At 40.2% G+C, this 26,753-nt stretch overlaps 1 protein-coding gene across 1 annotated transcript in view; it reads left to right on the top strand.

The window, feature by feature from the left end:
* KITLG (KIT ligand) overlaps window positions 1-6,847 on the top strand; it is a 47,216-nt gene extending 40,369 nt beyond the window's left edge. Inside the window, exons 7-10 of the mRNA XM_063445159.1 lie at window positions 1,495-1,613; window positions 2,513-2,592; window positions 3,397-3,466; window positions 6,031-6,847. Coding sequence (XP_063301229.1) covers window positions 1,495-1,613; window positions 2,513-2,592; window positions 3,397-3,424 — 227 coding nt within the window. The 3' untranslated portion in view covers window positions 3,425-3,466; window positions 6,031-6,847. The remainder of the gene's footprint in view (window positions 1-1,494; window positions 1,614-2,512; window positions 2,593-3,396; window positions 3,467-6,030) is intronic.
* The last annotated feature ends 19,906 nt before the right edge of the window (window positions 6,848-26,753 follow it).

Below are 26,753 nucleotides of genomic sequence, written 5' to 3' on the forward strand. Positions count from 1 at the left end.
AATCAGTGCAACTTTTTAAGTATTAAGATATATTAAGTACTTGTGTGGTGCTAACAAACTTGCTAAATATGCCCCAAAGCTAAAATAGTCATAACATTTATTCACGTCTAAATTGGAGGGATTTTTTTTCATGTTTCACTATTTTGACCTATTTTATCCATGATTCACTCTTTAGGGAATAGACTACTCATAAAAAGTGAAAATACTGCTGTATTTGTGTCTAATTAGATTTTGATTAATTTGTGTGAGCAATTGCATTAAACAATTTTATGCATTGCTAAGTCGGTGATCTGGACAATTTTAGTCAAAGTTAACTATCTGTATAATTTACTGAATATAACCAGAAATGTGTATTTCATTTCCTTGATATGTTTATTTTATTTTTGCCAAACAAGAAATAGTTTGAATTGAAAAACTGTGAGAATGTTCATAAAAAAAGAGTGAGAAATTATTCTGGCTGATCACTGTAGAAACGATTGCAAGAAAATAAAGGGATTCATTAATGATATAACTCAGAATTATTTGGCAGTATTTATACCATTCATAAATAAATATGACAACTACTCTTGGTTGGTATTTTTTTTTTTTTTAACATGATGTTTCCACTCCGAACTTGCAAGCTCATAAGCAGCAGAAAATTGCAAACTGTAATGTTTGCAACTGCCAAAGGTTATCTTTCATTTGGCCAAGACATATCTATTAGTATTTATTTATTTTTCAGCAGAGGTTTCATAGCATTGTCTAGTCTAACTGTGTACTTGTGGTCTGTGAGTTCAAAGTTAGTTTGCAAAATTTAAGAAAAATTAGGACCTGCAAAATCTAGAAAAATATCTTCTTAATTCAGTTAAGTAAATTTTTCCACCTCGGTCGATTTGAATTTCATTTTTATAGTTTATTGTCAATTTGTGTGTAATTACAATTTAATAAAAACCTTATTTTGGTGTATTTGTCATAATTATGTGGCCTCTCTCATAAGTACATTGTCTTCAGTAAGATGGTTTACCCCAACATTAGGTGTTCTATTAGAGAAAAAGAATAGTCGAATTGACATCAGTAGGCCAATTAAGAATATAAATGGTGGCATTTTTTATTAATTGTAACGACAAACACTACAACAGTCACCATACAAAAAGTAAATTGTTTTATAGACATTGATCTCTACATTATTTTATTCCGAGTCACAATACCATGAGAATTGGGGAATGGAAAATTATGAACTGGGGTTCTAAGAATCTCAAGAATAAAAATATGCAGATGAGATGCCCTTGTTGGTTTACTTCTCCATTCCAGGCAGATGCACATTCCACAAGACATCTACAGCGCTTATACTCCAAAAGCCACATGCAAGAATTCCGAGTTCACCAGACATAAATACCCCTAAAGTACCTCCAGGACAAATAGAAATATATTCCACATAAATGAACAGCTTTGTGTAAAATCACTTAATATTTCTTAATTCTATTTACATGTTTAATTTTATTGTATATTTTTCAGGTTCGCCAAACACAAATGAGTCTCTCAGTAAAATCACATTACATTGGACGAGTATAGCATCGACAGCTATGGGCTGTCTATTCATCGGCTTTTTATTTGGAGTTTTATGCTGGTGGAAGGTGAGTAATTGTGATTGCAATTTCATGTGTGGATATGGGCTGGTCGATTGAGTGGGCAATACTCCAGAAGTAATCAGGTTATCAATATATCTTTGCATGCTACTGTGTAGAGTGTGACGTGCATGTTTGGGATTTGAGTGACAGAATTTATATGTGACACAAATAAACAACGTGAGTGTGGGTGAACTATTAGATATTGTTACCTGTATTGTTGGTGTTAAGTATTTTATTTTCCCCCAAATATTTATAATCAATGTTAGCTTTGATTCTGTTGTGGAGACTGTTAGTATTTTTCGTCTCCATTTTTGCAAACTAACTGGCACTTTAAAAATGGTAAGCTAGAGTGAGTTGACAGCAAATTACAAAGTATGGCAAAGCTGCCAAGCTAGAATTGCCTGAAATTCAACTGAGAAAGAATTATATATGTCACATTTTCTCAGTTATGCTATGTGTGAATATTGTGATTTGTCTCTTGATTTGTATAGAATATAAGGCATCATTACCTGTTTGCAAAAGCTATGTGTGCTAGTGAAGATTGGGATTTAGAAAGTTGTAGTGTGTTAAACATCCTCTAGTTGTGAAATATCTTCCTAGAGGTTACAGTATTCTTCAATATATTTGTAGAGAGTTGCTCTACAAATTCACCTCTAAAAAGGAAAAACAAAACAAGATCAATTCTGTTTATAACCCCACGGCTGGTGAGACAACACGAAGATAAAACTGTACATAAAGCACTAGAAGAACTCGTAGCTATGTAGCTACTTACATACTGTTAGTATTATATTTGTGTAAGCAAATATTCTTTCAGTAGAAAAGTAGGTAACTCTTTAAACTTAACAGATCAAAATGTTAGGATTACTTATAGGAATATAGGCTTACTGTATTTATTTGCTATGCAGGTCAAGCACAGGGCAATGCCAAAAGAAGCTGTGGGAACGTCAGACTTTTGTGAAAGTAGAGATTCTAGTGAATCAAACAAGTAAGTGCTTAAATGAATGTAGCAGTTATTATTAATTATAATAAATGAAGCTATCTTAATTGATTTTGTGATTCACTTTTTTATTCTTTTATTGATTATTTTCCTTTTTACCTTTTTTTAAATGTTGCCTCTTGTCCCCTATCTCCTGCCTTTCCCCAAATTTTTCCATCCTACCTCTTACTTTTTTTAACATGTCGACTCCTGCTTGTTCATTTATCTTTGTCCTCCATTCTGTGTTCCATCTTCCACCTTGTTTTTAGCATTTGTTAATCCAATACCGCTTGTTCTACTGCCTTATTCTTCTGGAAATATATATTGTTGCTAAATACGATAAAACAAATTGGCCAAAGTGGTTTATTGTATAAACCTGTAGTTGTTGTGCAACTACATTGCCATTGATTGGCAAAGCATCATGGGAGCCTGAATGCCTCAACAGTCGAAGCTGTTTTAGGATCAATATATATTTATATATTAATAGCAGGGCTAAACATTAATAATCGTTACGGCTACCCACATAGTTATATAAAACATGGATAAACATTTATTTTTTCCACTGTCCTATATCATTATTTCCATTAGTATTTTATACAAAAAAATAATATGCAACAAATACATTTTGTTTGGTTTATCTACTGATCGTAAAGGTTGTTATTTAGAAAAATAATATTTTATGTTTCACCCATTATTTTATTATCATAGATTTAAATGCAAAACCAGAATGCCTTTCCTTATTTAACTGAATGAACTATATATATTATTAAGTATAGATCATGCTTTTAACTGTTTGTCATATTTATTTTCCAGCATGTTACAGCCAGTTGCTCTGATATAATAATATAATGTGGTTTTCCAAAAGTTGCAGTTGCATTATCCGGTAAGCAGATCTTTTTTTATTTATTTTTTAGAATGCAAATTTTTTTTAATAAAAATTCTGGAGTTACAAGGTTAAAACATTTTAGACTCTGTTTACGTGATACATACATGTTGAGTCAGATCTCTCGGAGAACTTACTTTTCCTTGAAGATTCTTTGCTCTCTTTAAATCAGCATGTAGCTCCAAGCTTGAAAGAACATCTCTGCTACCAAGCGGACAGGGATTTTTTTTTCTGTTTTCAGAAACATGTGGTGGTAGCTACCAGTGCACTTTTAGATTTGATTATTTAGGGTTTATTCAATAAATGTCAACGTTTATTGAATTGGAGACATTTTCTAGATCTGCTATCATGGAAAACATTTAGAAATTTCAATTTCATTTGCTAGAATTCAAAGTTTATTGAATCAAAATTTTGGATATATTGATTGGAGATTTTGAAAAGCTGTCATTACTTGAGCTAAAATATGTATATTCAATATGTCATAGTGTCATTCATGTGTTTTCATGAGTGCAACTACTACTGAATGCAAAACGGTAAATCCCATAAACACCAGCTGAGCAGGGTTGATATTTGTAGATTTCTCATTAACAACCATCACGCTAATTGGTTGGCTGGTAAATCTTAGCCACATCCTGTTCCCTAGAGAAGTATGTAGATTTGAAAATATAAATAGGTGGTTTTTAATATTTTATTTGAATCTTTTTTAATGCAACACCTTAATTAATTAGAAAGAGGAAGGTCTTCTCAGTCCTTGGGGTGCACTTTTAGTGTCTTTAGCACTAATTATTTAAAGGTATACTATAGCATTAGACATAACATACTTAATTAACATAATTGGTTTAAACAAACTGTGCAAATTACAACAGGATCCCAACATGTAATAAATATAATAACCCGTGACTTACACTAATGTAATACAAGTCACCGTTTAGGTGACACCCCCACCAGTGTTAAAAAGTTGTTACTTACCTTTTATCCCACGTTGTGCTGCTCTCTTCAGGGCTGGTCCACATTCTTGGCTGTGAGACCATTGAAAGATTGAAAGAGCCAGGTTTTACACAGCTATTTTGGAAGAATCGCCTCTAGTGGCTGTCAGACTGACAGTCACAAGAGGCCTTTAAAGCCTGCAATGCAAACATTGCTGTTCTTGCAGAACGGGGATGTTTTAACCTGCAGAGTTAACACGAGAGGGACATGGCAATCAGACCACTTAATTGAGAGGAAGTGTTCTGGGTGCCTATAGTGTCCCTTTAAATGCACTAAGGAGAGAGATTTGTGTGTGTGTGTGGGGGGGGGGGGAGGGGGGGGGGGAGGTAATGTAAAACTGGTGTAGTAAATTAAACCCATCCATGTTTTCTGCCAACATTTATAAAATGTAGTTTATTATTAATGCTTTTTGTTCATCATTTGCATTTAATTATTAGACTAAAGGAATAACTGGGCAACGTGCTACAGAGTAATGCAATGTGTAAGATCTTGTGCCAGTCAGAGAGTTCATATAATATTTTAATAACGTGTCAAATTAAAATATTAGGGAAGTATTTTAATGTTTTTTTTGTAATTCTATAATTTTGACTCAGATCATAGTCTTAATTAAAAAGCATTACAGAAGAGCAGCAACTTATGCATGTCATCAAACACAGTCAGCAGAACATAACCGATGGGGTGTCTAGCATAGATTGGTATTGGGCCATGTACTGAGGAAATTTAGTTTTGGGTGGTGGGAGTGAGCGCTTGGTCTTAAGCCTAGTGTGCCTAGGGTAGGGAAGTATTTTAGTTACTTACAGTAAAGACAGTTTAGAGACAAAATTGAATAATTAGTCATTTGGAATTTAGCAATTAGCACTCAACAGCTGCATCTGTATAGTCCTGGTTCAAATTGTGTGTAGCTACCATTTTTGCATGTAAGTTAGGTGATGTTTTGATCATAAACATAAACATTGCTGAATTGTTTGTATCTATGTGTAGTTCCTTGATTTTGCAGAGTTGAAGTTACTTTGCAGCATTACCGACTATGAGAAAGTTATTAATTGAAGTGCAAATGATAGCAATGAATTCAAAGTGAATTTCAAATTTTATGCCAAATTTGCCACATTGACAACATATCATGGGGTTATTCACTAAAGCGTGAATTATCAGGAATTCATAAGTAACTTTTCTTGTATACGAATACTAACACATTTTTTTTATAATATTTTGTAAGTATTCAAATGTATGAGAGATGCTAAAAGAAATAACCTTATTAAGTTGTAAAATATCAAAATGACATTTAGGATGTTGGAAGTTGCTTAGTGGAATGGGATACTGCATTAGTCAGATTTTAATGTTTCATTTAAGTTAGCCTGTTCAAAGTTATAAACATGGACCAATCAGCAGGAACATTCCATTGGTTTCCATGGTGACTGCATCTTTTAGAATCTTGCCCATATATGCTCATTGATAAGGACCTTTTAAACCCTTAAGAACAAATATTGTAAGATGGGCAGGCATGATTTACTTGTTTTTTATACTACACTTTAACATTAGTTTGTAAAAATTATCTTTTTTTTTTTCTTATGTAACAGGCAACCGTGTGTTCTCTTCTTGACCAGAGTAGTGTGAAACTTTGCCTTCTTCTTCTGCAACTACAGACTTTAAGACTCTCAACAGTGTAGAGATTACTTACTTTGTTGCAGCAACCACCACAACAACTTAGCCCAGAGCGTTTGTACACTGCTGGATGGAGTGCATTTTATGCATATTCTTTTTGCCTCGTCAGCTGAAAAGAACCTTGCTTGGTACATTAGGCTATATTCAATTCCACCAAGAATCAGACAATTTGCTACACACAAAAGCTTGAAATGCTCCTATTTTCTCTTGAAGAATCTCTCTATCTTGGCAGAACATAACAAAAGCATAGGTTCACTGGATACGTAGATGTGTTTTGCTTTGGGTTACAAACTTTGAAAGATTTCTTTAAAATGACCTTGCTAGCTATCACCACCTCTCTCTGCCTTTTGGATTTTGAAACTATGCAGGACACAGAATGATGGAAGACACATATTGTGTGAGCTTGATATACTCCCAGTTCCTGCCCTCTGCTTGAGGAATGTTGTCTGTGGATATTAATGATGGCACAGTTGAAGAATGAGGTTCATTCACAATAATACAAAGATTCTTTTACAGCAGATCTGCCTTCCTCAATATTTCTGGATCGACTAGCAACAAAAAGCAATTATCCAGCAAAGCTAGCACAACAGTCAGGATATACATATATACTTTTTTTTTTTTTTTTTTTAAGTTCACATATAAATATATTTTTTGATAATGGACACACATTTCTGTATATAAAGTATTATGTTATGTACCACTTAAATTGAGTTGTGGCTCTCTGATGGCTAAATAAAAGGGGGGAGCGAGGGGGGAGGGACGGGGGAGGGGTAAGGTTTGTTATAAATTATTCCAAAAATGATTATAAAATATATATGACCAAAATATGAATAACAGGATCTATTTACCAACAGTAACATTGAACATTTTAGTTGCATACTTTTAAATGCAATACAAATAGCATAATGAATACTGTATTAAAGTATAGACAGAGTGGAATGCAAATGTTGCTATTTTGTAGTTAAAAAAAAACAAAAAACTACACAAAGCATTCATTTGTACCTTACAGGATATCATAAAGTGGTCTGTGTACATATACAAATTTAAATTATTTATTGCAACAATTTACTATAGTAGAAATTATTAAATACTTTATTGCAAATCTGATAAATACTTAATCTTACAGCATAAGAGGTAGTACAATTTGTTAGCATGTGCTTTTATTTCAAAATCTTTTGTTCATTTTATGCTATGGTCATTTACACACTGACATAATGATAATATTTTTATGGCAAATATAGTCCCCCCATTTATATAAATTTTTATTTTACATAATCTGTGTTGTTTTTTTTTGTTTTGTACTGGTATATGCTTTGTTTTTTACGTTTTTTATTTTTTATTTTTTTTTATTATATCATCTACAGTGAAACAACTGTTTAAAAAACAACAACAAAACATCGGTTTCTGTGTAGTGAGGGGAGAATGAATGTGTGTTACAAGTAAAATTAAACAGAGCATTCTTATATACGTAATCACCAACCAAGTGAGAGCTTTTATCATATAAGGTTTCTTAAAATTAAATGTACAGTTCACTGCTTCATACGGATTATCTCCACAGTGCATATAGATATATTGCTTTGGTTGCCAATAACATCCCCTTTCAAAGAAAGACCCTGATTTTTATACAGGTTTGACATTTGTTGACTGTATATTAAGCTACTAAAAATGTTATATTGTTGTACATGCATACACTGATATCTGAACATATGACTATAAATTAATCATTTTTGTTTCTTTGAATATTGATCATTCGGTTTATGACATTAAATAAAATTATCAATGTAAAATTAACCTCTTAAGGGCATGATTAAATAATCCACCATACCAATCCAACTTTTAAGGATCCTATATCAAATTTGAATACCCAACTCATTAAACAGTGGTAGCACCATGTAGAGCGGCAAAATGTGATTAAGCAACTGGCTTACACAATTTAGGCAAACATTTTGAAACTGTAAAAAAAAATATCCAATTCTATCAAATTTAAATTTTTTCCAACTTGGCTAATTTTGCTTAAGTTACTGAAATCAGTTGTTAACTTACTACAGCTCATATTTGTTAGCTCATGCAATGTATGTCTCTGTAGGGCAAATCAGGACCATGCAAGCCCACACTTGAAACTGTAGGCACCCAAACCACTTCAGCTCATTGAAGTGGGCTGTTTGCAAACTCCCATCACCCTTAACCCTGCAGTAGTAATTACTGCAGTTTTTATAGAGTTATAACTCCTCCTCTAGTGGCTGTCTACCAGACAGCCACTAGAGGGACTTGCAGAATTGAAACTGACTTTTGAAACTGAATTGAAACTGAACGTCCATACGCTCTGCGTCAGATTTTCCCTATAGGAAAGCATTGAATAATGCTTTCCTATCCGCTCATGCGCATTAGGTCTCCCCTGGCCACCGAGGGACATCAGCGCTGGACGCAGGTAAGTGACAGAAGGGGTTATTAACCCCTTCAGCGCTGCGGGAGGGGGCCTTGGTAGAGAGGGAAGCTATAGTGCCAGGAAAACTAGTTTGTTTTCCTGGCACTATAGTTTCTCTTTAATGTCTGAGAAAACTCATCTGATGCTTTCAGCCAACGGGCATACTCCTGCATGGCCATGCTTTGCTTTACAGAGACGGCTTCTTCTGCTTGACAAGACTTGATGCAGCGAATGCTGAACGAACGTCAATTGGGATCCAAGTAACTTGTTAAACCATGCTAAAACGCTTTAACATCTTAATGTAGAACAGCACCAGGGTACTTCTGGCACCAAACCATTACAGCAGGCTATATTGGTTCTGGTGCTTGGAGTGTTATTTAAGTGGTAAACCACACAATTATTGAATAGCACATAGAAGTAACAAAAAACAATCACACGGCATCACAACTGGGGAACCTCTAAGTTTAGTGTTCGAAAGTAAAAATAAATAAACAATAGAACAAACATTCCTATATGCCATGTACATAGCTATTTAAGAGAGTCTATACATTTTACAGCAGTTTTGCTAATGCTTACATCAGCCAGCAGTTATGAGAACTGGAGAGTTTAAGTGCTGCAGCTCGATTAAGAGAGCCATACATCTTTACTTTAGCAATAACTTTAATATAAAGAAAACATTGTTATTCAATTTCAAAACTGAAATATTATTTTTAGCAAGAAAAATGTTGTAGCTGCATTTCTAACAGCCCCACTTTTATTTGAGTTTGATAAATAATACTTACATCAATCTTTCTTAATTAAACATTACGTTGGACTTTTTATCCTTTTGAATATACTCTATTTATTGTTAACACCTGTAGAATAATCCGAACTAGCAAAATCAGTAAAAGCAATATCCAGCCATCTCCAATGACACGATCAAGAGACAAAACAATTTATCACAAAAACGAGAATTTGAAAACCATAAACAAATCAGTGTAAACAACACCGTGAATTTTTTAATTTTCTTTTTCTTAGTATGAATGTTTTTGAAGGAAATTCCATTTTCTGGAAGTATACATATTTTCACGTACATATAGTAAATCTAAAAATGATTCTCGACTGAGCAATTCTCAGTAATTCAGTTATTATAATTTGTGATGGTAATATGCACGCATCTTCATAAAAACCGTGTCTAATAAATTCTGCACAACATCTTTTAGGATTTTTTTTTTTTTTACTGTTGATTATTTTTGTAATTTTTTTTATTTTTTTTTACATTTTTGGATTTTTGCAATCGTATTTTTGGAATCGTATAAAAGCTCATCAATTGCCAATCTAGAGTTTCAAGGATATGAATCCTATTCTATTCAATTTGCCTTGCCATTTGGTACTTTCCTTATTATATACAGCAGACTATATAAGTATTTCAATATCACTATTATCTAATTTTAAGGGTGTTAGCGGTATTTGGGTGCTTTTCTGACTTTTGACTTACCCTGTATCTATATATTAGTTCATTGGCACTTGTGAAATTGAGAATGTTTACAGCAGCTGTGCAGGTAAATTTTACATGACCACTTTTTAATGTTACAGTTCAAAAAGTTGTGTTCTAACTGCAGGCCAAAAGAAAAGATTGACAAAAAAAAAACTTTTATAAATTATAATATGTATATATTTGTTTAAAAATGTATGTATGTCCTGATTTATTTTATACTGGTTTGAATTTGGAATTGCTTTGTAAACATATACTTTATTGTTATAAATAAAGAATTCTATGCACTGCCATAAACATTTCATATTTTTTAATTGCGTATAAAGGCATATATCTTATTTTGGATTGTTAAAGGATAGAACAAAAAAATATATATACACACACACACACACACACACACAGGTATTTCAATTGTATCTTAAATATTTGTTTGACCTACTTGACCATAATTGCATTTAAAAGTCGCAATTATTTGTTGGTTTATTATTAGCTATTTGAAGTTATTGACTTTGTTGTTAGAGAGCTGACAACCAATTTGCAAACTGCATGGTGAAATGGTAGGAAACATTCTCTGCTAAGTTTGACAAATTTGAAAAAGATTACAGCCTAAATTGTGCAGGTTCAATACATTAAAGGGACACTCCAAGCAACAAAACCACTTTATCTAAATTAAGTTATGTTGCCAGGAGACCCCTGGGGGTACTCTTACCACAAGGTATTAAACCGTACTTGAATGGTTTAACCCCAAAGTTGCCTCATGCGGTGATGTCCACTTCCCCCTCCCCCCCCACCCCCCCCAGTGGCATCTGTCTTCTAAAATGTAATTTTAAGGAAGCGCAGAAAGCCATCTTATTGGTTGAGAGCTGTCAGCTGATGCTCTCAGTCAATCGGCGACTCCCCTTTCGCAAAACTGGCTTGGAAAGAAACATGCCTGCCCAGCCGGATGTCACTGGGGGTGAGCGGACATTGCCAATGAAAGCAACTTTGAGGTTAAAATGTTTCATGTGATACCCGCAAGTAGAATCTTTGACACTTTTGATTGATTTTACCTACAGAAAGACAATATTGTTACATTCTAGTGGATTTTTATAGGATGCGGCAACCCCCAAAATATCATTAAGTTACTGTTTTGTTTTTGTTTTCGTATATTATTATTATTATTAATATTATTATTATTGCCATTTATATAGCACCAACAGATTCCGTAGCGTTTTATAATATTATGAGTGGGGGATTTAACTATAAAAAGGACAATTACAAAAAACTTACGGGAACAATAGGTTGAAGAGGACCCAGCTCAAACAAGCTTACATTCTATAGGAGATGGGGTGTAAAACACATTAGGACAGGAATTTGCTGTCAAATAAGGTGGGCTGCCCTTTAGGAGAGAGCAAGAGACAGGTATGTGAGGTAGAGGTTAGTCTTGGAGGTCATAAGCTTTCCTAAAGACATGGGTTTTAAGGCACTTCTTAAAAGATGCAAGACTAGGGGAGAGTCTGATGGCGGTAGGCAAGCTATTCCATAGGAAGGGAGCCGCCCGCGAGAAGTCCTGCAAGCGTGAGTTGGCCGTACGGGTGCAGACAACGGACAGGAGGTGGTCACGGGCAGAGCGGAGAGACCGAGAAGGGACATACCTATGGATCTGTGAGGAGATATAAGAGGGGCTAGAGTTGTTCTGTGCTTTATAGGTGGGAATTAGTACCTTGAATTGACTCCTATAGCATACAGGAAGCCAATGTAAGGACTGGCAGAGGGGTGAGGTGTGAGAGAACCGACTAGAGATGAAAATCAGTCTGGCAGCAGCGTTCCTTATGGACTATAGCAGTGCAGTACGGCTTTTGGGAAGACCAACCAGGAGTGGGTTACAATAATCCATGCGGGAAATTACTAGAGCATGGACAAGCTCCTTGGTAGCATTTTGTGTAAGAAAGGGGCGGATGCGGGATATGTTTTTAAGATGGAATCTACAGAATTTGGCAACATGCTGGATGTTAGGCTCAAAGGTGAGGCCAGAATCAAGTATGACGCCAAGACAGCGCGCTTGCAAGGTTGGACTTATGTGGATATCACTGACTTGAAGGGAGAGCGAGAGAGGAGGATCAGTATTAGGAGGAGGAAAGACAAGGAGCTCAGTTTTAGAGAGATTGAGTTTCAGAAAGCAGGAGGACATCCAGTGAGAGATGGAAGAAAGGCAAGCAGTGACACGTTGCAGGACAGCAGGGGAGAGGTCCGGGGAGGAGAGATATAACTGGGTGTCATCAGCGTACAGGTGGCAGTGGAATCCAAAAGAGGTAATAAGTTTGCCAAGAGAGGCAGTATAGATATAAAATATCTATTGTCTGAAAATCTCTTAGAAATGATCTTAGAACAATGGATCTAGAAATAGAGAGTTTCACAGAGTAACGGTGTGAAATGACACTGGACATCCTCACGCTTTACATGAGTAATCCAGTGTCTTGAAAAGCCCCATAGGAAAGTATTGATGCTGCTGTAGGGGGATGCGAGGAGGGGGCATAGGGACACTATAGTGTTAGGAATACAGTTTTGTATTCCATTAACTCATCAGTAAGAAGTTGGATGCCCCTCTCTTCGACAGATGTCATATTAATAATTGTCAGTATGAGATGGAATCCTCTTCTCTTTTGAGAAATTATAAAACAACCAATTTAAATCATTATTCATCTACTTTTATCCATGATGAGAAGAATGACGGAGAAGTAAAATGCTGTGAGACATCAATGAACACCACAAACTATGCAGCTGTTGTGGCTTAAACCATTCTGTGTGATCAAATGATATGGACTTCCTTTATGGTGGAATCTCATCAGCATGAATTACACCAGTTTTTCTACTTCAAATGCTAAAATATTTTTGAAGGGCACATGTGTTTCACATATGTGCAGTCATATGTCAATTTCTTTAAATCATTTTATAAAACTGAAAATTAATTTAGTATTTTCATATTGAAGGTTGTTTTATGTAGTAAGCACATTAGTGCCAGCATTTACTTACTGGTGTTTTTTATTTATTTATTTATTTATTTTTTCTTGTTACCATCGGAAGAAAATTGCTGTGCTAGCCTACATTTTGATGGCTCTTGCAGTAGCACTAAAAATGTATCTTTAACATACCGGTAAATACCTTGGCATATGAATAGAGCTTAAGTAGCTTTTCTAATTTGTTTATAAAGTGTAAATTGTCAGAAGACCTATGCACCACAAAGTCTGGCGAGATGCATGTAATCTATGAAATTGAAGCCAATTAAAAAGTAACAAAATAACACAGTAACCAAACTTTTAAAAAAAAACTCAGCCATCAAGTTCAACTGTCCACAAATCTGTTTCTAGAGCTGATCAAAAAGAAGGAAAAAGAAACCCAGATTGAAGACATTTCCAATTGTGCTAAAAACAGGGAAAATTCCTTCTGCTCTCATCCAGACCTCTTCATTTTTTATTGAATTAATTGACCTTTATTATCCTCTTACTTTTCAATGGTCACCAAAGATTACCTGAAAAATTCTACTTTGGTCGCCCTTCTCTGGACCCCTGCCTTGAATCTATGGGCATTTATAAAGTCCTTATAAACCATAACTTAACATAACAACTTATTAAAGTATTTATTTTGTCCATTAATGCTCTATTTATTTATTTATTTTATTGAGTTTCAAAAGATGAACATCTGCCCTTATTTTAGCCTACTAGGTTAAACTAGATTACTAATCACGATAGCCTGAGCAGTGGTGTATTTTGGATCTGTGCTGCTCTAGGCATGACGGAACTTGGGCACCCCCAATCTACATTTGCTCCACCCCTTCCTGTCAATGCCACAATGTTAAAGACTAACACACACTCTTTGACTGACAGAGACACAATCTCAGATACACTGATTTGACAAAATCTGACAGACACACAATCACTGACTCACTGACAGACACACACTATCACTCAGACACACACACATTCACTGACAGACACACTCACTCGCAGACACATACTGACAGACACAGGCTCCCTCACAGACATACACACTCACAGACACACACACAGACAGGTGCCCTCACAGACACACAATCACTCAAACACACAGGCTCCCTCACAGACACACACTGACAGACATACTTACTCACAGACACACACAATCACTCAGACACACTGACAGACATACACAGACTGACAGACATACAGACACACTGACAGTTGTACACACACTGACAGATATAAACCCACACTGACAGCCAGACACAAACACACACTGACAGCCAGACACAAACACACACTGACAGCCAGACACAGCTCCCAGCATCACTCTGTGGCCCGCCCGCCTTGGAACTCAGCTAGCCGCCTGCCACCAGGCTAACAAGGTGTTTACCTGGGCATTTGGGGGTGGTGTTTTTTGCCACCCCCTGCAAAGTGCTGTCCAAGGCAAATGCCTTGTTTGCCTCAGGTCAAATACGTCACTGATCCTGAGTCTTTAAGATTATCGATACTACATCCCTACTTACTATAGAGTTATGGTGTGTTGCCCAGTAAGAGTACCAACCACTGTTTGCTAACATATTTATTCCATCTATCTGTACAGTGCTGCACCTTCATTGTATATTACCTAATGGATAACAATCCAGACTTCCTAAACTAGTCACCGGTAGTTACCTTAATCTTGTTTCTAGTTTTCTTTTGTTTAAAGGCTAACCATAGTGCCAGGAAAACAAAGTTGTTTTCCTGGAACTCTAGCTCCATATAGTGTCCTCCACCCTCCCCATTGTGCAGAAGGGGTTAAAAACCCACTTCTGTCACTTACCTCAGTCAGCGCCCCAGCAATGGCACGGTTCTGCTTCCGCTCTTCCTCCACCTGCGGGAGAGATCTAGTGTGCATTAGGATTGCCCTATAGGAAAGCATTATACAAGCATTTCCTATGGGGATTCGGATAATGCAAAGCTTGAGGATGTCCAGCATCAGTTAGGCAACCAAAAGAGGTGGAGTTAACCCATAGAGGAAATTACTGAAGTTAACTAACAACTGCAATAATTACTATTGCAGGGTTAAGGGACCAGGTAATATATACCCAGACCAGTTCAATGAGCTGAAGTGGTCTGCGTGCCTATAGTGTCCCTTCAATTATATCTCCTCTGAGTAGAACAAAAGAACCAAGAAAAAGTCAATTGGAGTTGGTTGTTCACCAGCTATTGTCAGGCAATCTGAATACAGCAGTATTTTTATGAAGATTTATTGTGCATGTGTACTGCCTGTATCAGAGCACCATCACCTAATTGTAGAGGGAAATGAATTTGTTTTTGTATAGGCAGGCTAACCGTCTGAGACAGTTTATTAAGACATATGAATATTATTATCTAGCAGTTATATTGTGCAGTACTGTATAATTTATTTCTAATTGCATACAGAAGCTTATGAACATGTAACAGTAGCTGCATTTATTTAAATACCTCTTTCTCCTTATCCGATTTCCTGAAGGAAGTTTACTAAATACAGAACCAGATAGGATTTTTATACTTAATGAAAAAGTTATGGTAATCCACTATGGTAGATAGATTGTAGATCCTACTTTAAAGAGCTATTTGATTTACCCTTCAAATAGTATTGTTGAAAGATGACATTCAAGTGTGAGCAACTGGTAAACTCTTTGCTGCATACTACGAATAAATGTGCTAACGTAAGCTATGAAACCAACACTGAAGCACAAGGGGACACAAACGTCTTGTCTCCAGGCTGCATGAAAACTCTATAGTTTTATACTATATTCGTGTCCTGCTTCATGGAAGATTAATAGTGCTGCCTAAATAATACAGAAAAGGAATTCAAAAATAATTAATATTGAGTTGAGTGCAGAAATCGATTTTAGTCTACTAGAATTTTTATTGTTTTCTCTATGTCTGCAGATTTGGAATTTGTACTTTTCCATTAAACATATCTGATAATTTATTAAAAAAAAAAAAACCTTTAGGACAGTTTTTTTCTACGTACGTAATCTAATTTGTATATAATCTAATAGTGCAAATTTCATGGTGTAGGAGTAGTCGCAACAGAATGAGTTTTTTGAACTCACCAGAATGAGGAACGATTAATGTAGAAAGAAAAACACGTCATTAAAAAGAAAACGATTGTCATGCTATTAATTAGCAGTCTTATCTTATCAGTGTGGATAAAACATAACTTATTAAAATATGACTTATTAAGAACACAAAATATTCTCTGGTTCTTCTGAAGCGATAGGTGAATACTGTAGTAATGCATATGTTACTGGTTAATAAATGGTTAGCATGGAATTGTGGGTAGGACCTGGTCTATTTAAGTTCCTATCTGTCTCCTCCTCTATGTATTTCATATTTGCTGTTCTAGTTCCTGGTCTCATTCCCGACTGTCAGCTTTGCTTAGCAAAGGGAATTATATTAGGTGTCCCTGTTTCTGCCGCCTGGTTAATGCTAGAGGCAGGCAACAGCAATGTGAGATTTCAGTAGGGAGACTGTTAAAGCTACCACTGCATGCAATATCTTACTGTTATGACATAGTTGGGGCTTCCTCAACTATCAAGCCTGCACTAGTTCTTTGCAGTGAACCAAGTCTCGAAATCCCAGGTCAGCCTAATGTGTCTGTATAAACAACAAAACCACTCGTGCTTACTGACGTGGTAATGGTGCAAGAACACTCTCTTTGAAATTATACCTCTTAAATACCTTTTAAATGTTAATAAAAATGCTTTTGTTTTTCATCGCTGTCAGTCAGATCATTTAAATTGTTTCTTCAAGCGTTCCTATTAGAGATGTCCCGAACAGTTCGCCAGGAACCGTTCGCTGACGGACATAGCTTGTTCGCGGTCGCCGCGGCGGGTGAACATATGCGATGTTTGGTCCGCCCCCTATTCGTCATCATTGAGTAAACTTTGACCCTGTACCTCACAGTCAGCAGACACATTCCAGCCAATCAGCAGCAGACCCTCCCTTCCAGAACCTCCCACCTCCATGACGAATAGGGGGCGGACCGAACATCGCATATATTTGCCTGCCGCGGCGACCGCGAACAAGCTATGTTCGCCAGCGAACGGTTCCCGGCGAACTGATCGGGACATCTCTAGTTCCTATATCAAACTTGTGACGAGACCAATCTTGCCACATTGCATTGGAGGAGCCTGGTTGCCCGCCTGCTGCCTTTGGACTATGGCCCTGGGAGATTGGGCCCTTTAAAAAACGTATTCGGCCCTAACAGAGTGCATGTCACTCATTCTGTCCCTTTAAATACAGTGGGGTCATTCGGTACTTGCCCTGTGTGAGCGGTGATACCCCCAGATAGCTATGCCATGGAGCCTATTCATATAATGAAAGACTATGGGAAAGACTTTAGCTCCATGGCAATTGAACTGTGTAAATAGGATCTGCGCGCTATTCGGTAGTTTTGTGCGTTCAGATCCCAGCTATTTGGGGATATGTGAAATGTCTGTGTGTTATGTGAAAAGGGTGACTTTATGTATTTTAAAGTGTTTTATGTCTTTTTGCAACCATGTGCTCAATGGAGTCTGCCTGTAGCCCTGGATAATTGGATTACTTTCCCCTTTGTCTCCAGGATAGAGGCCCCTGTAAAACCGGTCTAAGCCAGATTGCTATGCTGACAGCCAGGGGAACAAAAGATACTTTTACTAACTTTTGAACCCCTGGTCTGATTCATGCCATTTTTTTAATATGTTGTTCCCCTGAATGGATTGATTGTGGATATGTATTTTTATGTGAATGTGATGTATGGTTTTAAAGTTACAGAGTATGTGTGGAAACTGTATTTTTACTGCATGTAATAATTATGTTAACTGCTTATCTGAGAGGAGGGGATGTGTGGGTTGTACTGTTACTTGATTGGTTATTTTATGCCTCCCCCTGGGTGTGTCCTGTATGTGCACAACCGTAATAAAAACCAGGCTGGGTGTGCCAGCACCTCAGACCACTGCTTGACCCTCAACACGGAGCCTTGTCTCGTTCTTGGGGGGATTCACTGTATGCTGTTGGAGATTGATTGCTAGGAGTGTAAGCTGATGTATGCTTTTCCTGTTCGTCTGCTAGCAGCTATTCGTGAGGTTCCAGTTTGGAGTCAGGGCTGCCATCAGAAATTTTGGGGCCCCTGACACAGCTCAAGGTCTGGGCCCCCTGGCGCCTGCACCCGAGTCCCCCCCCCCGAGTCCGCACACAGGGATGTAGTGTCTGCAGGGCCGGTGCAAGGATTTTTGCCGCCCTAGGCAAAAGTAAAGTTTGCCGCCCCCCCATGTGACATCACAGTGCCCCACCCATATGATCTGCCATGTTAACTAACACAGTGCTGCAGTGCCGCCGTGTTTACAATAAAAGGCCTGCAGGGACAGGCTATAGACACCAGAACCACTACATTAAGCTGCAGTGGTTCTGGGGACTATAGTGTCCCTTTAATGTGAGGTAAATTAAAGATTAGTGCCACGAATAATATACTAGATTGCCTACTTACAACCAGATGAGGATGGTGATGGGCTTCAGCTGCCGTCTGGCTCCATTGGTCTGGTGTAGAACAGGCTCTCTGGAGGCGGTTTGTAACTGTGGTCACAAAAATCAATGTTCTGGGAGAACGGGAAGCAGCTCCATTTTTTGAGGGCCCTTTACACAGCTCAAGGTCTGGGTCCCAGGGTCCACCTTCATGTTCCACCAATGAGTTTGTTCACAGGGGTGTGTGTGTGTGTGGGGGGGGGGGGGTGTCCTGATGTGTGTAAGGAATGCATTGTGTGAATCTGTGTTTGTATGTGTTAGGGCTGCAAGGTGAGTTTGTGTATGTATGGGATGCAGTGTGTGTGTGTGGAAGGAGTGTGGGATTGATTGTGTATGTGTGTCTGTGTGTAATGCATTGTGTATTTTTCTGTGTGCAAGGGGTGCATTGTGTGTGTGTGTGTGATGGATGTCAATCTCTCCCCCTACCCCCGTCAATTTCCTTCTTCTCCCCCCCTCCAATTTCCTTCTTCTCCCCCTCCCTCTCATTGCCTTCTCCCCCCTCCAATTTCCTTCCTTCTACCCCCTCCAATTTCCTTCCTTCTCCCCCCTCCAATTTCCTTCCTCTCCCCCTCCAATTTCCTTCCTCTCCCCCCTCTAATTTCCTTCCTCTCCCCCCTCAAATTTCCTTCCTCCCTCCCCCCTCAAATTGCCTTCCTCCCTCCCCCCTCAAATTTCCTTCCTCTCCCCCTCCCTCAAATTTCCTTCCTCTCCCCTCCCTCAAATTTCCTTCCTCTCCCCCTCCCTCAAATTTCCTTCCTCTCCCCCTCCCTCAAATTTCCTTCCTCTCCCCCTCCCTCAAATTTCCTTCCTCTCCCCCTCCCTCATAATTTCCTTCCTCTCCCCCCTCTCTCAAATTTCCTTCCTCTCCCCCTCCCTCAAATTTCCTTCCTCTCCCCCTCCCTCAAATTTCCTTCCTCTCCCCCCTCCCTCAAATTTCCTTCCTCTCCCCCTCCCTCAAATTTCCTCCCTCCCCCCTCAAATTTCCTCCCTTCCTCTCCCCCCCTCAAATGGCCTCCCTTCCTCTCCCCCCCTCAAATGTCCTCCCTTCCTCTCCCCCTCCCTCAAATTTCCTCCCTTCCTCTCCCCCTCCTTCAAATTTCCTCCCTTCCTCTCCCCCCTCCCTCAAATTTCCTCCCTTCCTCTCCCCCCTCAAATTCCTACCTCTCCCTCCCCCCTCAAATTTCCTTCCTCCCTCCCCCTCAAATTTCCTTCCTCTCCCCCCTCCCTCAAATTTCCTTCCTCTCCCCCTCCCTCAAATTTCCTTCCTCTCCCCCCTCCCTCAAATTTCCTTCCTCTCCCCCTCCCTCAAATTTCCTTCCTCTCCCCCTCCCTCAAATTTCCTTCCTCTCCCCCCTCCCTCAAATTTCCTTCCTTCCTCTCCCCCCTCAAATTCCTACCTCTCCCTCCCCTCCCTCAAATTTCCTTCCTCTCCCCCCCAAATTTTCTTCCTCTCCCCCATCAAATGTCCTCCCTTCCTCTCCCCCCCACTCCCTCAAATGTCCTCCCTTCTCTCCCTCTCCCCCCACTCATTCAAATTCCCCCCCACCCCCACTCCCTCAAATTTCCTCCCTTCCCTCCCTCTCCCCCCCACTCATTCATATTTCCTCCCTCCCCCCCTCCCTCAAATTTCCTCCCTTCCCTCTCCCCCCACTCATTCAAATTCCCGCCCCACCCCCACTCCCTCAAATTTCCTCCCTTCCCTCCCTCTCCCCCCCACTCATTCAAATCCCCCCCCACTCCCTCAAATTTCCTCCCTTCCCTCCCTCTCCCCCCCACTCATTCATATTTCCTCCCTCCCCCCTCAAATTTCGTCCCTTCCCTCTCCCCCCCACTCATTCAAATCCCCCCCCCCACTCCCTCAAATTTCCTCCCTTCCCTCCCTCTCCCCCCCACTCATTCATATTTCCTCCCTCACCCCCTCCCTCAAATTTCCTCCCTTCCCTCTCCCCCCCACCCCACCCCCACTCACTCAAATTTCCTGACACCCGGCGGGCGCGCGAGGGAGCACTCTCCTCTGAGTGCTTCCTCTTCAGCTCCCTCGCGCGCCGCGTACTGATGCCGGAGCCGGAAGATGACGTCATCTTCCGGCTCCGGCATCAGTACGGTGCGCGAGGGAGCTGAAGAGGAAGCACTCAGAGGAGAGTGCTCCCTCGCGCGCCCATCGGGTGTCAGCAGGGCCAGCCTCTGGGGGGCCCTGAGGTGACCGGCTGCTGGGCCCCCCAGGAGAAGAGGCTGGCCCAGTGGGAACATACTGGGGTCGCAGGGCACCCTGCGACCCGGTATGTTCCCACTGAATGTGGGGCCCGGACGACCTGAGCAGTCCGGGCCCCCCAGGACCACCGGGCCCATGACAACCGTTGCGGTTGTCATGCCCTGATGGCGGCCCTGTTTGGAGTGCTACCTAATTCCCTTGTATGCCGTTCGGGAGTTTGATGTATTCACTTATATCCAATTCGTGAGGTTTGGTGATTTTACAGTAGCTGTGCCTGTCTGTGAAAAGGGGATTATCGCCTAAACAGATTTTTACCCCTTTTCTGCTAAAACGGTCCGTTACAAAACTGTCCAATGCAAGTTGCACACACAAGTAGAAAGGATATTTATCTTCTTCCAAGAGAGAGTCCAAGTATGTACACTCAATAGCTTGTAGGGATGCAGCGAAATTTCGGCCGAAAATGGGCCTATCCCATTTTGGATGAAAAAAGGTTAAATCTGCCAAAAATTACACCTACATATATATTTCAAATATTTTGTTTCCATTAATAAAATAACAGCTTCCATGCTTTCCTGCACTACAGAGCTAGTGACTGACCAGAGCTGACTGGGATTTCACACACTATGCGAGGAAACAGTACGGCACCCCAAAACTGGGGATTCCAAAGCAGCCCTGGAAAAAAGATCTATGCCAGCCCCATAAGTCATCGCGCCATATATTGTCGCATGTAATATGTAAGGCTATGTCTTGCCACCTTAGATGATTGATTTTATATATATATATATATATATATATATATATATTTTGCTTTTTCCAATATAAAATATTGGTCCTTCCTGTGTCAGTGCGGATTGTCTGAGATCATCAAGCTTGATGATCTCAGCCATAGAGGCAGGGCCAGTTGAGGGGAGACCAGCACGACGTGGGAGGAAAAAAAGGTGAGTAAAAACACACATACACACACATAGCATGACAGACACACACCATGACACAGACAGACCGTGACACAGACACACACACACACACACACACTGTGACAAAGACAGAAACACACACACACCATGACAGACAGACACACCATGACACAGACACACACATACCATGACAGACACACACACATACCATGAGAGACACATACACATACCATGACAGACACACACCTTAAAAAAGACACACACACCATAACACAGACAGACCGTGACACAAACCCACACACACTGTGACACAGTGACACATTACATGAAACATGCAGACACACACACACACCGTGACACAGACACACACACACCGTGTCACAGACAGACACACATTACATGACACAGACAGACCGTGACACAGACAGACACACATTACATGACAGACACACACACTCAATGACACAGACACACCATGACAAACAGAGACACACACACACACCATGACACAGACAGACAGGCACACACACCATGACACAGAGATACACACACACACACACACCATGACACATAAGGGTTGTAGATATGAGCTTGGCAGCTGCTTCTAAGTGCTGCTACAAAGTGTATTTGGAGATATTCTGGAGATAAACTGGAGGTAATCTGAGGTACAGAGAAGGTGGACAAAAAATAAAAAAATAAAGATTTGTTTGATTTAAACTCCTCATCTCATTAAAATGACAGACTTAGTTCAGTGTAATAGTTGTTGTGCATTTGTTTCACGCTCCACTTTTTGGAGGTTTGAATGTTGTCTAATCTGTAGGCAGTTCTCTATATTGCAGCAGGAGATTGTATTTTTGAAGTCTGAGATTTGTAAATTATCTGTTAAACAAACATAGGCTGGAACTGCTGCAAATCCACTGCCATAGAGATGTCCTAGTAATGGCAGATGGATTTCTGTACGATCTAGTAGACTTGAGATGTGGACAAAAGGTATACTGTACATAATTCATTTTCTGCACTTTCAGATTGTAGTGGTGTTACGGAGATAGGCTCAGGCACAGAGTTTGTTGAACCACCATCCTCTATTCCTAAGGTGAGCAAAAGTGTAGCCAATGACAAAAAGGACAAGGTGAGGCTCATAGAAAGCAGTTGTTGGAGGGCGGAGCCTAGCAGCGCAACGGAGTGGTCGCACTTGCACACCGCTCCGGCGACTTACCCTGCTAATCAGCGAATAACGGCAGCATCATACCACCAAAACAGAAACCGGGGGCAGATCCGTTTGCAGAACGATACACTGCGGCGGCCGATGCCTATTTTCATCTCACCGGGCAAAAAAACCTGCAGCCGCGGCCCAAAGGCCTACCGCGTGAGAGACCAGGCCCTCGCATACCAAGGGGGTTACCCAACGTGGAGTGACTTCAGCCTATCCATGCTTCTACCAACTACACTGAAGGAGGGAGACATGGGGAGGAAATCCCAAAAGCAGCCGGTAACCGATGCCAAGACACAGGCCTCATGCTGCAGCCTCCAACGCCAGCCCCAACCTTGCAGGAACTCTCCAGTTCGAGGGACTCCTCAAACTGGTCGGGCAGTGGGGCCTCTCCTCAGAGCCCAGCACCAGTCTCAGGGAGCACCTCACACACACATGAAGCAGCTCCTGTAACTAAACAGGAGATAAAAGACATGCTCACCAACCTCCAGCACAACCTCCGGAGAATGTGGGAAGCAGACTTGGCGGTGCTTACCACGGAGGTACAGGCCGTCACTGCACGCACCCAAGCCACAGAAGAGGAGGTGCTCGACCTTAAGCAAGGACTGAAGGAGCTGGGTGAACGGGTACAACAAGTACAGGCCTCACAGGCAGAAACAGGCAAGTGAATATCTTAGACGATAGGGGGCGAAGGAAGAATATAAAGATAAGGGGGGTCCTGGAAACAATCCCACTCGACGAGCTACCACACTTTATCCGGAGGCTGGTGGCCTCCCTACTACCGGCAAAACAAGCCAAATACTTTACCTTTGATGGTGTGTACAGGATCACCAAGTCCCCCCAGGCCCCAGCAACAGCGCCCCGGGACGTCATCCTGCGATGCCAATCAATCACGGACAAGATGGGACTCCTACAAGCACTGAAGGGACAGTCACCCTACGAATTTGAACACTGCCAACTCTCTCTCTTCCAAGACCTAAGCAGAGCCACCTTGATGTGGAGGAAATCCATGCAACCCCTAACGAAAATCCTGCAAAACGAAAAATTGTTCGTTCTACAGATGGGCGACACCGCGATCAATCTGGGTCACTAAAGATGACAAATCATATAAGGCCACAGACCCGGCCGAAATTCCGGCCCTGCTGGCGGCACTGGGTATCCCACAGCAACGCACCACTACCCAAGGACACGCACCCGCAAGAGCGGCCACGGCCAAACCCACACTTGAGCCGGGAAGGGATAAGAGACTTACCTGAACTTATTCTACTTAACAAGCATGCAAGTTACAGTTTATGTTTATGTTTTAATTCTGTTTTGAGGTCCGCATATACTTAACCATCACCACTCTCCCTAACAGGCCCAAGCCACAAGGCGGCAGCTCCGCGATCCGTCTACACATTCCCCCCCCCCCTAAGTGCTCCAGGGTAAAGGAGCACAGCACATCACAGAGCGCCACATTCCACACTGGGAACCCGACACATAGCCAATACACACAACCACCTTAGACGGGTCCCTAAGACCACATAGACCTTGCTCCGAACTACGACGCCACTCCGTATAGAAGTTGACCTTTTAGCCAGGCAGAGAGGCACCCCAACCAACCTCGCCTAATGGGGGACGTGAGAGACCCTACCACCGTAGAGCATTGAGGGTCCACTAGACCACTATGGCAGGACAACACGCTTTCACTCCTATTATATACCCAACAAATGGGGGGGCGACCAAACACACAGAATAGCTAACCAGGGCCCTGCAACACTAACACCAGGTGGGTGGACAATTACCCTATAGGCCCCAAACCTACAAACCAACGCATCCCCACAACACTGGCATTGCCATTTCTGGACTGGAATTCCCCCAGTCCTAAAGGAGGCAACTCGTTATAACGCTCTAGTCCACTATAAAAAATTGTGCATAGTCACTTTCACTGTATCTAACGACTTGAACCACAATATGGTAACTTTAATGCAAAGTATGCAAAGTCTTTTATTGCCATACCAATGTTACAATGTGTTTATATGCCTGCCTACACTTGCTGTTGTGGCGATGTAGGCATCCCTGTTCTCTCTAAGCACAAATAAAATAAAGATTCAGAGACAAAAAAAAGAAAGCAGTTGTTGTTGGGGGATTCTATCTTAAGAGGTGTGGAGTTGGACAATAGTGGCTTTGTGAGATGTCTTTCTGGAGCTTCTGCTCACAGAGACAGGAGACGTATTTGTAATATTGTGAAGCAAGCAAAGCAGGGAGGGGAATTGGATGTACTTGTCCATCTAGGGACAAATGATTTGGCTTGTAAGGAGGTTTCTGAGGTAAAGGAAGTGTTTTGGGTTCTTGCCAATGATATACGGCAGGTTGTGTCCACACTGTCATTCTCTGAAGTTCTTCCTGTGCATAACATTCAGAATGGCAGGCGGATGCGTATTACGGACTTTAACTTGTGGCTTGGTGAATGGTGCCGGGAGCAAGGATTTGTTATTACTGTAGGTTAAAGTTTAGGATCTAGTGACACCAGTCAGTGGGGTTTAATATAAGAGAAGTGACCAAGTCACACCACAAAAACAAAGTTTTAGATTTTAGAAAAACAGACTTTTTAAAAATTAGAATATGCATAAAGGAGTCCTTACCAGATTAGAGCAGATTAAATGGAGTCCAGGAGAAATGGGATTATTTAAAAGTTGCACTACTGAAAGCAACAGAGAATTCCATTAGGCCTGTCAGGAAGAGCAGAAAAATTAAGAAACCACTGGTACTCAGCAGTAGTGGCTAAAAAATAAAAAAAATAAAAGTTAGCATTTAGTAATTATATATAAAAAAAAAAAAAAAACAGAGTGAGAAAGACAGACCGATCTATAAGATTAGGCAGAAAGAGGCAAAGCAAGTTATAAGAGCCTCCAAAGCACACACAGAAGAGAAAATAGCACAGTCAGTAAAAAAGGGGATAACATTTTTTTAGATACATATATTAGAGAAGAAAAGTAAAACAAGGATTAGTTAGATTAAAAACAAAAGAAGGAAGGTATGTAGAAGAGGGTAAAGGTCTAGCTGACCACCTTAATGAATATTTTTGTTCAGTATTTACAGATGAAAACTAAGGAGAGGGACTTGAGTTAAGAAAAAGGACAAATGGGTCATTTGGTACACGTGAGTTTACAGAAGAAGAGGTTTTATTTCAACTGTCAAGAGTAAAGACAAATAAGTCGATGGGGCCTGATGGTATACACCCAAGTTATTAAAATAACTTAATGGTGTACTGGGAAAACCATTTATGGATTTATTTAACCAATCATTAGTAACAGGAGTAGTCCCAGAAGATTGGAAATTAACGAATGTTGTACGCATTCACAAGAAAGGTAGTAGGGAGGAGTCGTTCAACTACAGGCCAGTAAGCCTTACTTCAGTAGCGGGGAAAGTGATGGAAACCATGTTAAAGAACAGAATTGTTGAACATCTAAAATCACATGGATTTCCAAGATCAGAGACAACATGGGTTTACTTCAGGGAGATCATGCCAAACTAATCTTATTGATTTTTTTTGATTGGGTGACTAAAATAATAGATCAGGGTGGTTCGGTAGACATTGTTTACCTAGCTTTCAGTAAGGCTTTTGACACTGTTCCACATAGAAGGCTCATCAATAAACTGCAATCTTTAAGTATAGATTCCAATATTATTGAATGTGTTAGGCAGTGGCTGAATGACAGGCAACAAAGGATTGTTGTCAACGGAGTATATTCAAAGCAAGGTCTAGTTACCAGTGGGATACTTCAGGGATCTGTACTTGGACCTATCCTCTTTAATATTTGTATTAGTGATATTGCAGAAGGTCTTGATGGTAAAGTAAAGTCGTTTTGCTGATGATTCTAAAATTTGCAACAGGGTTGATGTTCCAGGAG

The sequence above is a fragment of the Pelobates fuscus genome, chromosome 3 (assembly GCF_036172605.1).
Source record: "Pelobates fuscus isolate aPelFus1 chromosome 3, aPelFus1.pri, whole genome shotgun sequence".
Lineage (NCBI taxonomy): Eukaryota > Metazoa > Chordata > Amphibia > Anura > Pelobatidae > Pelobates > Pelobates fuscus.